This window comes from Neocloeon triangulifer, unplaced genomic scaffold (assembly GCF_031216515.1).
Source record: "Neocloeon triangulifer isolate White Clay Creek 2 clone unplaced genomic scaffold, ASM3121651v1 ptg000004l, whole genome shotgun sequence".
NCBI lineage: Eukaryota > Metazoa > Arthropoda > Insecta > Ephemeroptera > Baetidae > Neocloeon > Neocloeon triangulifer.
In genome coordinates this window covers 1,283,566-1,299,975 of record NW_026775547.1, presented here as the reverse complement: position 1 = coordinate 1,299,975, position 16,410 = coordinate 1,283,566, and the positions used below count along the sequence as shown (strand labels likewise).

General features: G+C 41.2%; 3 protein-coding genes across 4 annotated transcripts; 2 read left to right on the top strand and 1 right to left on the bottom strand.

The window, feature by feature from the left end:
* The first annotated feature begins 6 nt into the window (after positions 1-6).
* LOC132193670 (tektin-B1-like) lies at positions 7-2,108 on the top strand. The gene is made up of 6 exons (XM_059614491.1): positions 7-31; positions 147-484; positions 535-749; positions 807-1,029; positions 1,084-1,310; positions 1,359-2,108. Exons 1-6 carry the CDS (start codon positions 7-9, stop codon positions 1,516-1,518), a joined length of 1,188 nt encoding a protein of 395 aa, XP_059470474.1. The 3' UTR covers positions 1,519-2,108.
* On the bottom strand, positions 1,558-2,790 carry LOC132193595 (transmembrane protein 170A). Its single transcript, XM_059614357.1, has 4 exons — positions 2,637-2,790; positions 2,390-2,510; positions 2,214-2,319; positions 1,558-1,997 (listed from the first exon to the last, which is right to left on the bottom strand). The coding sequence occupies exons 2-4, from the start codon at positions 2,424-2,426 to the stop codon at positions 1,802-1,804; spliced, it is 339 nt and encodes a 112-aa protein (XP_059470340.1). The 5' UTR covers positions 2,427-2,510; positions 2,637-2,790; the 3' UTR covers positions 1,558-1,801.
* On the top strand, positions 2,790-16,248 carry LOC132193591 (serine/threonine-protein kinase SMG1). 2 transcript variants are annotated; one of them, XM_059614352.1, is made up of 46 exons: positions 2,790-2,972; positions 3,268-3,522; positions 3,590-3,869; positions 3,933-4,014; positions 4,068-4,115; positions 4,167-4,196; positions 4,276-4,401; positions 4,452-4,622; positions 4,672-4,754; positions 4,804-4,964; positions 5,022-5,167; positions 5,224-5,399; positions 5,451-5,759; positions 5,810-5,939; positions 5,997-6,221; positions 6,279-6,440; positions 6,501-6,625; positions 6,682-6,890; positions 6,953-7,134; positions 7,189-7,353; positions 7,411-7,565; positions 7,618-7,798; positions 7,858-8,039; positions 8,092-8,269; positions 8,323-8,414; positions 8,472-8,651; positions 8,712-8,968; positions 9,027-9,346; positions 9,399-9,792; positions 9,852-10,655; positions 10,737-11,296; positions 11,347-11,466; positions 11,522-11,657; positions 11,721-11,859; positions 11,923-12,199; positions 12,281-12,427; positions 12,491-12,922; positions 12,976-13,215; positions 13,275-13,460; positions 13,513-13,749; positions 13,813-14,344; positions 14,404-14,561; positions 14,621-15,097; positions 15,149-15,308; positions 15,363-15,491; positions 15,546-16,248. In XM_059614352.1, exons 2-46 carry the CDS (start codon positions 3,279-3,281, stop codon positions 15,728-15,730), a joined length of 9,912 nt encoding a protein of 3,303 aa, XP_059470335.1. In that variant the 5' UTR covers positions 2,790-2,972; positions 3,268-3,278; the 3' UTR covers positions 15,731-16,248. The 2 variants fall into 2 exon arrangements, with proteins under 2 accessions (XP_059470335.1, XP_059470336.1); XM_059614353.1 differs by lacking the exon at positions 4,167-4,196.
* Positions 16,249-16,410: the final 162 nt, after the last annotated feature.

The window sequence follows — 16,410 nt, the reverse complement described above, 5'->3', positions numbered from 1 at the left end:
GTAAAAATGTCTCTGTACAAGACAGAAAAAGGTGGGCAAAGGGTGACCCTGGGCGAGTGGAAAAGCAGAAATGAGCACACCATAGCGCACACCGACAAATTGATGAACGTTTCGCTTTTGGAGCGCGAGGACGGCGCCCTTTTGAGGTCGGCCGCGAGGATACAGAGCAAGTGGGACCGCCACAACAGCGAGCACCTTTTATCAGAGAGGCAATTGTGTTGAAATTTTCAATAATCAAGGAAATCAAAGTAAAATTACACGCAGAATTTCATTGGTGCAAGAATGGCAGAAAAATTTGCAAAATTCTCACGCGGCTGCTAAAAACGAAAAGCTAGCCCTGGCCGAAGTGAAAAAGTATCTCGAGACGTACGTGAATGAGGCTCTCTTGCCACCTTTGGATGTGGTTGCTCAGTGTCTCTACCTGAGAGACCAAAGACACCCAACTGAGCTGACAATGGACCCTGTCACTTCTCAACTAAAAGAGGTTAATAATTATAAGTAAATTCAAGTAAATATAATAAAAAAAATAATTAGGAATTGCGAGTTTTTGAGTTGCATAAATCGAAATTGTCCAACTTGAACGCCGAGGCTTGGGACATGATTGGGCAGATTAGTGACCTAATCGACGCTCTCCAGTTTAACATTTCTGAGCAGACAGCAGCCCTGGACGTGGACGTCAGCATGCTTAGCCTGAGTATCGATTCTCCTGGCCTAGCTCTGAGACCTGAACCTCAAAGGGTGCCTCCAAAGTGGGCGACGAAAGTACACAATTAAATGAAATAAGAATAATTAAAATATTTAATTAGGAGCTCCGTGCCAGACAGTTGGTTGAATCACTGCTACGATCTGGTTGAATGGCAGAAAAAGGAGTGTACTCAGTCGAGGACATTGCGAGAGAAAATCTTGCGGGCGGTGGAAGAAGCGAGGAATGAAAATTGGGCTCAACAGGACGAGACGTGCACCTGCTTTCGAGGACGCATCCACGAGCAAAAAATTTCAATCGACAGACTTAAAAGGCAGCGGGATATTGTAAAATTTAGTTTTGGAAAAATCGAAATCGAAATTAAAGAATAAAATTCACAGATTTTGGAAGAAATGGAGAAAGTCAATCAGGAAATCAAGCAGCTAGAACTGGCCGATCAATCCCTGGACCTGCCGAGGGCTCTCTGCGAAACGAGACACGAAGGTAGAACGGCTCGACCTGCCGGACCTCAAAGGTGTCAGGACGACCCGCAAGACGAACTGGCCGTTGAAAGTGCCACGCTGGCCGAATCTCAGCAAAAACTGCAGCAAAAAACCGCCCATGCAAAGTACTAACAAATGAATACAAATTTTTAACTTAACGAAATTTAAATCAGGGCTGCTTATGAGGCTCTCAGAACGCAACTGGCCAAAGTCGAATATGACATGGAGGACAAAAACGCTGCCCTGGCTCTAGAAATGAGATGCTTGGCAAGTAGAGAACAGCTGAGGGGTGGCGAAGACCAAATTACTCAGTCACACTCCTCTCGGTTGTAAAAAATTCAAAAGGAAGGACATGCTCAACAAAATTCTAGATTAACTTGTAACTTAACGCTCACTTTAATTACTTGTAATTGTTATTTGTACGCACATTCAAATATAGGAAAAATAAACAGCGTCGTCATGTGTATCATTAATCTTTTGATGACTTGGAATTATAATAGTAGCATTAATTGGCCTTGGCAATGATGGCGTGAACAACAGTCTTGTCCCAACAAAATGAGCATGCCCAACGCGTTAGTGGTGATATACTTATTGTCTGGCGCAACCTTTGGTCCAGTCAGAGGGTGGCCAGGATTCGAGTGATACCGATGCCGGCGGCCAGCGCCGTCTGGCCCATTCCCCACATAAGCGCGTGCCACTCAATCATGGTGAACTTTGCAGCCACATAGATGAATGCAATGACAGCAGAGTTGACTGCTCCAGATGTCAGTGGGGTGGCTATGCCCATCAGCAACAGCAAGAGTGGAAAAAATCTGAAATTTAAATCAATTATTTAATTTTTTGACATATAAATTTGATATCTTTTTTTTAGAGTGGAATAATTTTACTTAAAAAAGTAGGATTTTGGATATTTTTCTTTCCAAATCTCCTCTAACTATTTATTTTTCTTGTTTTAATTCTGATTTAAAAAGGAATAAACCATATTATTAAAAATTTTTACTTTTTGTTCGTCAATTGATTTTACATACTTTCCGATTCGATGCCTTCTGAGGATGGCAAAGGAAATAGCTGCGGCAGCGACGTGGATAACAAAAGATGACAAAAGGGCCCACACAAATATTTGGTACCACATCTCTGCAAAAACATTGGTTTACATTAGCACTTGATCGATTTTGACCTGCATTCGACAGCAAACGTTTCTCACCACCGAAACTCGTCAGGGTGGCATGGAGGGCCTTCATTCTGTTGATGCGGGTGGTGTTTTCAGACTTCTCTCGCCTTAAGTTTCTTCATGGTTTGATGTTGACTGTGTTCGTGTTCGTCGCCTATAAAAACAAGGAAATATCAGACATGCTGACGATTGCGGGCAGGTGGTTTAATTTTGACAGATGCCCGTGATCACAGGGCAGGGGGGCGCTTTTTGCTAATTTTTTGCCAAAAGTGCGACTCACGCGTTTTCGATTAGGTGAATAATTGACGGCAGGTGCTCATTACGACTAGATATTGCTAAATTTCGTACGGAATTTTTCAAGACCCAGCACTCCCCGTGCTCATCACTCGAATATTTAAATTTTGCGCCCTTCGCGTGGGCCAATCATCGGCCACCGTCATCACATGGTAAACACACAGGCAGTTTTTATGTTTTCACACGAGAAAACTGCAAATAACTTTTCTGCAAATAAACGCGTTATTTCGCAGAATTCGGAATGGTTTTCCAACACGCCGGTCACTCAAGATTTTGCTTTATCGATGATGCTATAGCATGAAATTCAGCGACCCTTAGAGAGGTAAACGTGCGCAAAACAAAGTGCATTGTTTTGACCGGTACTACATAAACCGGAATTGCAAAATTTATTTTTGAATTATTTCATTTTTATTTATCTTATAAAAACAAAACCCTTGAATTTAAATGTAAATGTACTGTTCTATTGAAAATTCTCGATTTTCATATTTTCATGCCAAGCTTAAAATTCTAGAGTCAAATGCGTCACTGGAATCTCTAATATTTTTTTTGTTTGATTTTTATCCACAAATTCTCAAAATAATCACTCAAAATTCTAGTACATTATATTTCGTTGACAGACTCTATAGAAATGGACGCAGACGAGCCAGATGCTCCAATTAGTAGGCCTGTCAAGGGGGTGCTGGAGATTCCGACAATGGTCATTCACAACAGTTCGGAGGAGAGCACCAAAGGTCAGCGGTCGGGTCACCAGAGGCGAGAGAGTGGCTGGAAATCGAAATCCAGCGAGAAACGTAGCACTGGTGGCTCTCGTAAAATCTTCAAAGGGGAATCATCATCCAAAAGCAACAAGAAAGATAGCCACAGGACAAAAGGTCTTTTTGAAGAAATTTTTAACCCTGGACTTCCTGGTCATTAATTTTTTGATCATTTATATTTTAGAGGGAATCTTGACATCTCTCTTGCCTGAGGATTGCAGGATTTCAACCCTCTTGCGACGAATGCACCACGAAAACAACATGGAAGTGTTCTTTTCCATCACCGCCACCTTAAAGGAGTCCCTGACGTCTCCCGACAATAACCGATACATCCGCAGAGCCCTCGAAACCATCACCGAGTCGTTGCTGGACATTCTGCAAAATGGGCCAAGCAGTGATGCCAGGTCGGAAGGTGCTCGGTGTCTTGGAGTTGCTGGCTATGCCCTAGATGGAGACGCAAAGAGGTAATATACTTATAAAAGGCTTATTTGTATCAAAACATGCATTAACAATTTTAATTTTTATAGGTTCTTCGATTGGATTTTTACAACTTTCCAAAGAGAAAAAAGGGACGACGTCAGACTCCTCCTCATTGAAGCTTTGCAGCATGTAATATTCTTTTATCAAATGATGAATTCAGGCATAATATTTTATTTTGACAGATGCTGAAGTTGGAGAAAGACCACCCAAAACTGAATGATTTGACTGAGGTATGGAAACAACTTTGATTTGTTACTTAATTTTAAAACTCAAAATTTTAGGATTGGGAATATTTTGAGATAACTTTACTGGTAAAATTGTGGAAAAGTTCAATCCAAATTTTAATATATAGGTAGTTTTTTTATGCTTACTTTGGTTTGTTTATTTCAGATTCTGCTTACTCAGCTTCATGAAAATCTGGAGTGCACAGAAAATTCCGATATAATGTGGGCGATTCTAGAAACCATCCTTCTCGTAGACAAAACTTACTCCAAAGCGATCATCAAGTTCTTCCCTGTAAGATCAACATGTTTTGACGTTGGCTCATCTTGAACTTTTGATTTCAGGACATAGTTGACATTCTGATAGGATGGCACATTGACATCTCGCAGCCAGATGCCGTCATAAAAATTGCTTCATATGGTCTGAAAGAATTGAATCAGTACTGGATACTTGAAATTCCATTCACACTCAACCTCCTAAGCCAGTTTTTAGAAGATATGGAGGCTTACAGAGAAGTGATGCTCCAAAATTTAGGATAATAATAATCTAAAAGTTATTCTTTAGGATCTCATGCTCACTGTCGAGGGCCATTCGGACCCAGAAAACACGCCAGAGGATTTTGTCCAGCGAATAAAACTCACCATCCAGTATAAAGAATTTGATTTTTAAGAATGTGTTCCACGCTCAAATTTTCAGGGTTTACAACACGGTTGTTCAGTGTCTAGGACAGGAAGCAAAACCTAAGGAAGGTTCAGTGATAACACCAGCTTTTTGGAGCGATGGCATGAAGAGAGTCATCGAAACTGTTCTTTGTTCAACTGCTCACTCTGCAATGCAAGAATCTGTAATTTTGGCTGGTAAAGATTCGATATCTGAAGAATAATGCTGATTTTCAAAGCCGATAATTTTATTAGCAAACGAAACTGTTCTGATTTTGCTCGACTTGATTGGAGGTCTTGGTTGGAATACAGGTTTGCATTCATACATCAAAAAGCAGTTAGAAAATATCCAGACTTTTGCCACCTCAACCATGATTTCATTCTGTGAAACTGTTTCAAAGGTTAATTTAATTTTTCAAATATTTCCGGTGTATTTTTAAAATTACATTAATTTTAGGCTGTTAGAGAGTGCAGAGTATATTTGCCAATTGAGCTCATAGGTGAGCTTATTGGACCACAGTCGCCTTTGCTGAAACTTCGAGAAAGCAGCGAGAAACAAACCACAGCTTTGATTGGAGTTTATCACAGTCTTTTGAGTTTGAAAAACATTCCCCTTCTGCAAGAGACGTATAGGTAAGCCATTGCTTTTGTTTGCTGCATTGCAACTAACAAATAAAAATTTAGCCTGGTGTTGCAAGATCTAGAAAAGGCTTACAAGGTGCTGGTACCAGAGGTGGAGCCTTTTGTTCTCGGCAATGTATCAAACGGTTTCAAAGATTACACTCGAGAGGAAGCTGAAATTGTGGTACTTTTCCTGCTAAACTCGTTGATCGACATAGCGAGGGAAAGTTCCATCATTGGCATGTGGGCCTTGAAGCCCACTATTATGGAACTCTTGTCGGAGCACCTGGTTCCACACTACAAAATGCTGAACACCGTCTCTCCAGCCATTCAGTTTACTCTACTTACCATTATGAACTGCCACTGCACAAAGTATTTGTGAAAAAAGCCTTGCCCCTTTTATGCTAGTAATTTTTTCACAGGTACAGCAACTTCATGTCCAGTTCTATTTTGGTCAAATCTGGTTCCCAGCACTTTGCTCAGGATAGTTCTAGTCCATCCACGGGATACTTCACCCTTGTATTGAAGATTTTGACTGAAACTTTATCAGAGGTATTAAAAAGAAAAAATTTTTAAACATTTAGTTCACATTTTATATTTTTTGTATAGGAAAACACAGTTTGCCAAGAGGTGATGCTTTTGTGTCTGCATTGGAGTAGAGAGCTGATCTTGCAAGCCAAATCTTGTATTGAGAAGTTGCTGACCGCACATGAATTTGTGGACCTGCTCAGAGTGATCATTGCTGCTGGTGCTACTGTGCAGACGGAAATTGCTGTTGCAGTGGCAGGATGTTTAAACAAACTCCTGGAAATACACCCTCTCACTGGACCTCTGGTTTGCCATTGACTTTTTTTCAAAAACAACTGCTTGTTAAAATTTATTTTTGTTCAGGATAACGTACTCATAAGCATTGTCAAGCTTTGCATTCTTCACATGAATTCTGTTGATCCTCTGGTGAAAGCTTGTTATCACGAGGTTTTTCTTCTTTGTCCGTGGACGTGCTCTCTGAAGGAAATTGAGAAATTAGATAAAAGTTTAAAATCTGGAACAAAGGTATGATAAAAAGAGTTTATATTTCACTAACCTCGCTCATTTTATTCTCACTTTATGCAGCAATACGGCTCAACTCTAGTGGACAGAGTATCCAGGATACACCACAGCCGTATAAACATTGGAGAGTTGAACAGTTTCCAGTTTTCCAATCTCATGTCTTACTTACTCCAAGGATCTGTGCATAAGTACGAAACGGTCAATTTTAACTCATGCAACTTTCAACTAACACAATTTTCATCAGCAATCAGTGGCTAGTCGACACTTTAAACTTGAGCTTGATCTCATCACCGAACAACACAAATGAAGAAATAGAAAAGGTGCGAATCGCATGCAGTCATTCCATCAAAGCTCTTTGGAAATGGGCAACATGGCAAGCAGCTCAATTCACTGTCAATTCAAAGTTGCGGACTCCACTAGGAAAGCCACAAGACACCTTTTCAGCAATTGAGAGTAAATTTGTTCACTTCCTTTCATTACTTCATATAATTGAGATGAATGTCTTTTTTTTTCAGATGCCATCAAAGGCTTGGCAAGAGAATTTGACTGTGACAAAACTACTGAAAATTTTCAATCAAAAACCACAATTCATGATATGACCCAGGCGAGGCTGTTGCTGGATTTCCTAGAGCAGCTCGAGAAGTCGATTTACAATGCATCACATGGGTGTTCAGTCGCCATGCCCATTGCACCAAAAGTATAATATTTAGATATTTCTTATATGTTGGATGCTAAATTATTCACATTTTAGCCTGTTCGACTCTTCTTTTACACCAACAGATCAGTCTGTGCAGAGTGGATTACTCGCATTCGCTGGGCAACAGTCATGGTTGCAATCCATTCCGGCATGCCCCACGTAGCCGTCAGACAAGGGCTTGTATTGCTGAGTGATCTAACCTCTCAACAGCAAATATCTGTAAGTCTGCTTTATATTTGCAATCTTGACAAATTATTTTAAAAATTGGTTTTGCAGCAGGTAGAGGTTGAAAAGGCAACAATCTTGCTGACAAACTCTTTGCTGCAACTCAAAGAGCCAGAGGCACTTCAAGGCCTGCACAGATGGTGCAGTGATAAGACAAGGCTTAGATTCCCGTGGATCAAAGCAGCAACGTTGCAAGCAGCTGAAAGGTAAGAACTGTCGAAAATGTTATATGTTGAAAAAAAAATGGAAATGCCCTAGATTTGAGGATGCAATCCAAGAGTACTCTAAAAAAGATGCGTTGCAAGAAAATGTACCTCCGCACCACCATGCCATCAACGCAGATCAATTGTGCGAGTGCCTATTTAGTGAATCTAATTGGAGTCAGCTGGAATTAGTGAAAGAGGAGCTAGGCAAATATTGTGGACGCTACGATACCCTGGTATACTAGTTATCCTAATCTTAATTCACTTTTGAACCTCTAAGAATGTTGTGCTTCAGATTTCCAGTTCAATGACCCTTGAGACGGTGAAAAGACTGAGCAACTTTGAGCAACTAAAATACGAGCGAGCTGAAAAAATTGATTTTGACTTGCGCAAACCAAACAAAGTACTAGCTCAAATATTAGAGGAATTTACAACATTGTCCTTAGAACTGAAAGAGTCACCTACCAAAAAGTCCAGGTAGTAAATATTAAGGATCAAAATATTTGTAATGAATAAGTTATTTAAATAGTCAAATGATTTCCTTGGCAAACCAATGCAACAAAGCTCTGCAGAGTTTGCTTGAAGAAAGTTTAAGGCAAAATTCTGATCATATTTGCCAAGACGTCCTGATTCTACAGCAAGTAGGCCAAGCTTTGTCCAGTTACATGAAAGACCCAGCCTCACAATTTTACAATCCATTCCTTCTGGTAAAAAATTATTATAAATTATAAATTAATTCTTTCTAATAAAAATTTTGTAGGATTTGGAGAATATGAGTTCGCAAGTGCTAAGAAAAGTGCTTTATTGGAATAAACTTTTCCAAGCAATTCGTCAAGACGATGATATGTCCTTGTAGGATTTATTTTGTATTCTTTGTAATCATATTTTATGAAACCTTATTCATTTTAGAACATATCTGACTGCTAGTCGTTTGGCTAGAAAATCAGGCAATTACAACAGGGCCAAAATCTTGCTAACAGATTACTGGTGCACCAAAAAAGGAAGTGATGTCGCAAGCTTTGAAACGCTGGAGCCTGATTTTGGAGTTGACTTTGCTGCTGAAAAAGAAACTGCCAAACTGTTTTATTGGTATATATTTCCAGCATCAAAAACATTCAGTTTGTTACAATTTTAAATTTAAATTTATAGCATCAACAAAAGAACAGAGGCAATTGAAATCCTGTCTAAGAGCACTCTTGAGTTTGCTCAAATTGCAGTCTCAGACGGTAGCATTGAAGATAAAACCGCCGCCTCGGAGCTCGCACTGACACTTGCTAAGAAATTGGCAAAGTTCACTTCAGCGGAAAAGCAACACAATGTTCAAAACCTGAACTCGCTCATGTACTTGCTTCAGTGGGCTGATAAACGATCTGTCTGCATGATTGCTCTGGGAATCAAAGTTTCAGGTATTTATATTACAGATATTAATTTTTGAATCAATTTAACTTTAGTGTGCATACGTAGATGCTATTGGAGATTCATTTTCGCGACAACTGTACCAAATTGCCCTTGAGACTTGCCCAACAAATGCTAAGGCCTGGTGCCAATTTGCTGCTTGGAGTTATCGGCAAGGACGGAAGGCATCAGACTGGGAAGAGGACGGTTCTGTCCTTGCCATGCCTTCAGAGGCAGATCGTCAGAAACTTGCGTCAATTTTGGAGGTGGAGAGCAATGAGTTTTTAGTTTCGTCCATCATGACCATTCTACACGAAAGAAGAAAGACAGAATTAGACGACAATCAACTTGGAGATATTCTGAAAAGCATGCTATCATCAGTAGAAGAGGTATAAAAATTTTATTTTGACGTCGCAGATCTAAAATTTGATATACTTGCAGGTTGACAAAAAAGTTTCTCAAATTGTCTCATTCTGGAGCCAGAGTTCAAAGAGTCACCTATTTTACCAGTCGGCAGTGACTGCGTATTTCAATTTCTTGCAACTATATTCGCTTGATGACAAAGAACTTGCGGAGGCAGCATTGACAGCTACTCTGCGACTCTTGAGACTGATCGTAAAACATGCAACGTCATTCCAAGAAGTACTGGAGAAAGGACTGGCAAGCACACCAACCGCTCCATGGAAGGGAATCATTCCTCAGCTGTTCTCCAGACTGAATCATCCAGAGCCCTTTGTTAGAAGACGACTTTCAGAGTTGTTGTGCCGGCTTGCTTCAGACGCTCCTCACTTAATTCTTTTCCCAGCTGTAGTTGGCTGTAGCACAGCAAGTAAAGGTTAGTGATTTCTCTTTATCATAATTTTATATCAACTCTGATTCAATATGCGTTTTTAGGGCCCCAGAAAAATGACAACTTGATGGAGTCATTTGTTCAAGACGAGGAGGACGACATAGAAGATGACGAAGAAGAGGATGAGGAGCCTGAAGATGAATGCCAAAATTCAGTTCTCAGAAGCTGCTTTTTGGCTATGGTTGACACACTGAGCCAGCAGGCACCTGCAAGCATCAACCAAGTGCGGCTGCTTGTGTCGGAACTGCGCCGCATCACTGTTTTGTGGGATGAGTTGTGGTTGGGGTGCCTCAGTCAGCACCAGCAGGATGTAACACGAAGATTGTACCAATTGGAAACTGAACAGAAAAAGCTGGAGGAGAATTCAAGCTTGGACGAAGCTACAAAAGTCCGACTCATGAGAGAGAAATACAACATAGTTATGAAGCCGGTGATAATCGTCCTTGAGCAGCTGGCAAAGTTGACTTCATTGCCGGCAGAGACTCCTCACGAGAAGACATTCCAGACCCTTCACAAAGAAAACATTTCTAAGGCTCTTGAAGAACTGAAGAATCCATCGTTAACGGAAGAGTTGAAACCAGAGCAGTGCTGGCAGCAGTTCAAGGCTTTGCACGCCGAGCTGTTGAGGCAGTCGCAGAAAAAGGCTTACCAGAATCTCAAACTGAGTGAGATCAGCCCTCAACTTGCGAGTTTGAAAGACTCTGCAATCACAATGCCAGGACTAAGTCAGCCTATGGTGACCATTGCTGGAATTGAAAACTCAGTGTCCATCCTGCCAACAAAAACAAGACCCAAAAAACTTGCCATGCAGGGTTCCGACGGAAAGTACTATGTTTACTTATTCAAAGGTAGGTTTCAAAGGATTGAATACAGATATATATTTTAATATTTTTCAGTTCCAAAAAAATAAAATTGATTTATCTTTCCAGGTCTTGAAGACTTGCATCTAGACGAGCGAATCATGCAATTTTTGAGCATTACCAACACAATGCTGCAGTCCAAGACGGGCCCTAATTACCACGCCTGCTTCTATTCTGTTGTCCCTCTTGGAAATCGCAGTGGACTTATTAGCTGGGTGGACGGCGTCCAGCCTATCTTCAGCCTCTACAAACGTTGGCAGATGCGAGAAGCGGCAGCAAAGCAACTTCGACAACAGCAAATTTCCTCCTCGGCTCCCGTTGTGCCTCGACCTTCAGAGCTTTTCTACAGCAAACTTTCTCCTTTGTTGGCTGAGCAGAATATCCCGATTGAGAACAGGAAGGAGTGGCCTCATGCAATGCTGAGGCAGGTTCTCGTTGCTCTCATGAACGAAACTGCCAACGACCTCTTGGCAAAGGAGCTTTGGTGTACAAGCACAGATTCGGGCAACTGGTGGACGGTCACCAAGACTTATGCCAGATCTGTGGCTGTAATGTCAGTCATTGGCTACATCATTGGCTTGGGAGACAGGCATTTGGACAATTTACTCGTCAACTTGACCACTGGAGAGGTACTAATTTTTTTTCACCCCACCATTATTTAATCCTTTCTTATTTTCAGATCGTCCATATCGACTACAATGTATGCTTTGAAAAGGGACAAACGCTGCGTGTACCTGAAAAAGTTCCATTCAGGCTGACACCAAATCTTCAAACGGCTCTTGGAGTAACGGGCGTAGAGGTTCATTAAAATTGTAAACTTATTAAACAAGACTTTAAAATATATGATTTTTTAGGGAATTTTCCGCTTGAGTTGTGAACATGTTTTGCGTACCATGAAGTATGGTAGAGAAACTCTTTTGACGCTGCTGGAAGCCTTTGTTTACGACCCATTGATTGACTGGACGCCAGACAATGAAGCTGGCTATACAGGTACATTTTGCATGATGAATTACGTAATAAATGTCATAAGATATTATTTATTCAATTTCAAAGGTGCTGTGTTTGACGGTTTGAGTCAACGAACAGAGATGGAGGTTCACAGACCGAGCAGGCGGGAGCTAGAGCGTGAAGCGGCTCTCGGAATGCTGTCAGTGCGGGCGACTGAGATTAAAGCTCCATGGGGAAAGAACAAGTAATATGCAAAAAAAAGACATTCAGAATTTGTCATTATTATTATCATTTTTTTCAAATCTAGAGTCGAGTTGCTGGAGGCACGAACACACCTGTCTGATAAGTTGCACAAGTGGATACTGATTTGCATGGAGGTCCAGAAGATACAGAATGCTGTGCAAGAAGCTCACCAGCAAATGTCTGTGTTGAAAGAAGCTGCTGCAGTTGGCCCCAACCATCCAATCTTTACACTGCATGAACGAAATGTTAATTACATGAGAGTGGAGGGTGCTTTAGCAAATGTTGAGGTGCAGCTGAGGAAAACGTTAGAAGAAACAAAGACAAATATAAGCCGCATCCAGGTAAATTCTCAGAATATTTTAAATTGAATTTAAATCCATGGCTCAATCGATTCCACTGTAATTGTATTGATTAATTTCTAGTCTGCTGTCATTGCCATCAAGACCACAGGCGAGGTTAGGCTTTGGGCCAACGAGCTTCAGGCAATCAATCAGATTGAGAGCCAAGAGCTCTTTGACTTGGTACGCGAATTCCTTAATTCAGCTGGCCAATCATCGATTCTGGAACAGGTGTGTATTTTTAATTCAATATCTGTAAAAGAAAAACACTTAAAATGATATTTCCTTTTTCAGTGTGAACGTGTTGAGCGCCAGTACATCACAATTGTGCAGCAAATGCAAAATACCCTGCGCGGGGGCTTGGACTTATTGGGGCAATTTGGAATAATTTCTTCTCTGCTGTCACCAGCTCAACTGCAATGCCAACACACAAGCCTACATGCCAAAATTGCCGAAGACCTTCTGCAGAACTTGAGTGCGGAGCGGTGTCGAGTGGCCATGTCACAACTCAACAAACATGCTATGCAAGTGAATCTTCCACCCATGGAGTACTTGGTCAACTACCAAGCCCAGCTGCAGGTTGCCACCAAACATGCTGCGGCTCGTCTGCAGAAGCTGTACAAAAAGTCCGAGGAAGAACCCAGATTGCAGTTGGCGATGATGAAAGAGCAGCTGCTGCAGCTCACGGAAGAGAACGGAAAAGCTGTCGCAATTGCAGTTGCACAAGTAATAAAAACCAGACTTATATTTGAATATTTTTAATCAAGATCTTATTACAGAAATTGTCTGCACTAAACACAAGCATCTTGGCGCTTGAAGCTGCTGCTGCAAATACAGGAGAAAGTCTAGTCGATTTGACTCTGAGAGAGGGTGAGTGGTTTTTGGACAAGATGGTTCAAATCAGCGGGTTATCTGTCGAGCTGGCGCAAGTTTTGCCCATGATCCAGCCACATTCTGACATACTTGGCAATGCAATTGCTTGTCTGGTGGCAAGCAATGCTGTATATAGAGATTTAGAGGTGAATTGGAAAATTAAATTATAACCTAGATAAAATTATTAACCGACTTCTTGTGGCAGGAGTTGATTTGGAACACCAGCAGTATTATCGCTCCCGAAACAGTCAGTGCGTTAACAACTGAGGAACCGTCGGTCATTGCTGCTGTTGTTGGGCTGAGAGATTTGATTGCATCTGCCGGGCGTCCATTAACTGACATTGCCAAAGAGCTGGAGGTCAACTTGAAATATCTAGCTTTGGAACTACCTGTATGTTTAACCTCTTTAAAGTAATATTATCATAAACTAATGATTTATTCAGGTACCCCATCCAAAATCTCAAGAGATTTGTTCCATTTTGAGAAGCAACTTTTCCAGTTTGATTCATCAAGATCTGAGTGAGCATTTGAGCCCAGGACAAAAACTGCTTATGGGCTTCAGCGGACTTTTTGAACGTCTTCAGAAAGATGCCAGAAAGCTTATGGCTGCTTTGCGGATTGTCAATGTTCCACAATCATGGCTGAGCTTCGATCAACTGAACAAAGCAAGAGGCCTGAGTGTAAGAAATTATTTTTTTTTTTTTGTGTGTGCATCATAACAATTTTGTCATTTTTCTACACAGTGGACAGTGAGAAGAGAGTTTTCCCTGAGCCTCGTTGAGGACATGTTCCTGGTAAAGATGCTGCAAGTGATGTTTGACGTCTTTTCCTTGGCGCAGCAATCTGCTCACGCCTTCCATGGACTTCAAGAAATTGCTGTTTCCAACCTGATCAGTGATGAAAACCTCATTCAGCCTGTCAAGCGTTACTGCGCCGATTTCATTCGCCTGCAACTGATAGGTCTTCAGCCTGAAGCCGTAATTGTGCTTGTGTGCACCGCTGTGGAAGAAATACTTGGTGTGAACCTGACAGAGATGGTTGAACAGAAAGAGGTTGGAGCGGAAAGCAGGGTCAGTCTCGAAGACATCTTTGCGTCGTTGGCAACCATCGAGAGTCAGCGGCCGTTGACCCTGCTAGGAGAAATGGAGTTGGGCTGGCGAAACAAAGAGTCTTTTGCTCTGGTCAAAAAAGAACTGAACGCTGCTCAGGCCTACTATCAGCAGTTGCAACTGAAGATGACGGTGCATGCTTGGATTAATGACTTCCCACAGACTGGTAATGAATTGTGTTCTTTTTTTAAATAATATTATTTTTTTTTTTATATGAACTTTCAGGTCGACCTGTGTTTGTGGCAAATTTGAATAAAACATTGCGGAACATCATCGCACTCCAACCAGGTCTGATCGAGGTAGCTGAGCAGCACAAATCTCTTGTTGAAAACATTGTTCAAAGGTTGAAATGGGCTGCTGGCGCTAACCCAACTTTGGCTGAGGTAAATTTCAAAACTATAATTTGAAAATTCAATTTTTCAACCGATTCGTATTATATCAGGTTTTGGCCGCTTTTAAAAATTCGAGCTCTGGAAGGACGGAGAAATTGCTTGGGCTGCAAGTGTTGTCCTCCAAAATTGTGACTGCCTGCTCTGGAATTCTGCACCTGGAAAGCCTGAGAAACAACACTCAAGAGGCTCTGGCTGTCAACACCAGTTTGCTGCAACTTCTCGGCAAGTGCGAGCAAAACCTTGTTGTTGTCGAAGCAGCCGGTCCGTACTCATTGACGTCCGTGGAAAAAAATCTAGCCAAGTTACTGGTTCCCAATCAATCTGTGGATACAGCGTGGCTTCAGAGTGCTGAGAAGCAAGTTTCAAACCAGATAATTAACAGCACTACCCAGTTGATGTCTGAGAAGACCAAGCAAAGCGCAGCCTTTGCTGAAATTAAGAGCACCACTGCCGAGCTCAGGTCGGTGCTGACAAACCACCACAGCCTCATGAGCAGCGTGAGACCATTGCTGAGGACATTGGCTAAGGTATTTTTATTTTATTACAGTTGGCTTAATTATTAACTATCGTAAATTTAGCCTGGGGAAGGACGAGAGACGCTTGGCAAGTACGTGGGTCAATACAAAAATTTTTCGGAGGAGTTTTCTGCTGTTGTCCAGTGCTTGGCCCTGGACGAACTTGACCCCAACCAAGGAAAAGCTCTTCTACATCAACTCAGTGCACTGGAGAAAATGATTGGTACATCCTAGATTATTTTTTAAATTTCAATTTAAAAAATTTGTCTTCTTTCAGACGATGTTTACAACGGACTAATGGACATACCAGCTTTGAGCCAATCTGAAGAGCACATAAGACACTCATTTGTGCGCCAGGATAGTATTGCAAATCAAGAAACAATCCCAGGAACTGAAAAGCAGAAAAGTGAGCGAGATTTGCATAGCAAAATTTTTTTCATCTATTTAACTTTTATTTCAGTTCCCCAAGAGAGGAATGCATTTGCCATGGGTGTACTGCGGAGAGTGAAGGCCAAGCTAGAAGGCAGAGATCTCGATCCAGGCAAAGCCATGTCTGTGCAAGAGCAGGTGGAGCTGATCATCAGCGAGTCGACCAGTCTGGACAACCTGTGCCAGCACTACGAAGGATGGACACCGTGGGTGTGAAGCAGAACCTGCCGCGCGCCCGACCGTGGCTTTGATTTTCCCGCAGAAACACAAATCCAGACACGCAAGGCATCAAGAGGTCTCGGTGGCCACCGCTGGTCACATCCCAGCATGGGCCGTTCGATCGAGAGCACTTTGGAGTGCAGATTCCTCTCCTTACAGCTCTGGAGCATTTTCTTGCAACTCCGCGCAGAGTTTTGAAAGAAAACATATAATTACTAATCTAAAAATATTTTTTTGAACATTTCCTATTTCCCACTGTAGTCCTTCTTGCTTCCACGATAAGGATTCGACAAAACTTAAATAATTGTTTAGTAGTGCAAAAAAAGCATTTCTTTTAATTTTTGCTTTGTCTTTTTACTTTTAATTGCCCCATTTTTAGTGAGTAGGTTGGTAGCTTGTGTCTCAACAATGAAATCTGTCAAAACTTGCCTTCTGTTTCGCTTGTGTTAAAATACATGTAGATGGAGAAAAACATAAAAATAAAAGTTTCAATATATCTCATTGACAATTTTGAATTTTTCTGAATTTTTATTTTATGCTTTTACATACACAGTCTCTAATATTTTTCAATTATTCTTATTATGTTTATTTTTAACTTTCAAACAAAACAAAAATTTAAAGAATTTCGTGTGCTACAAGCATAATAAAAATAAAATTTGTCATAAATTTATATTTAA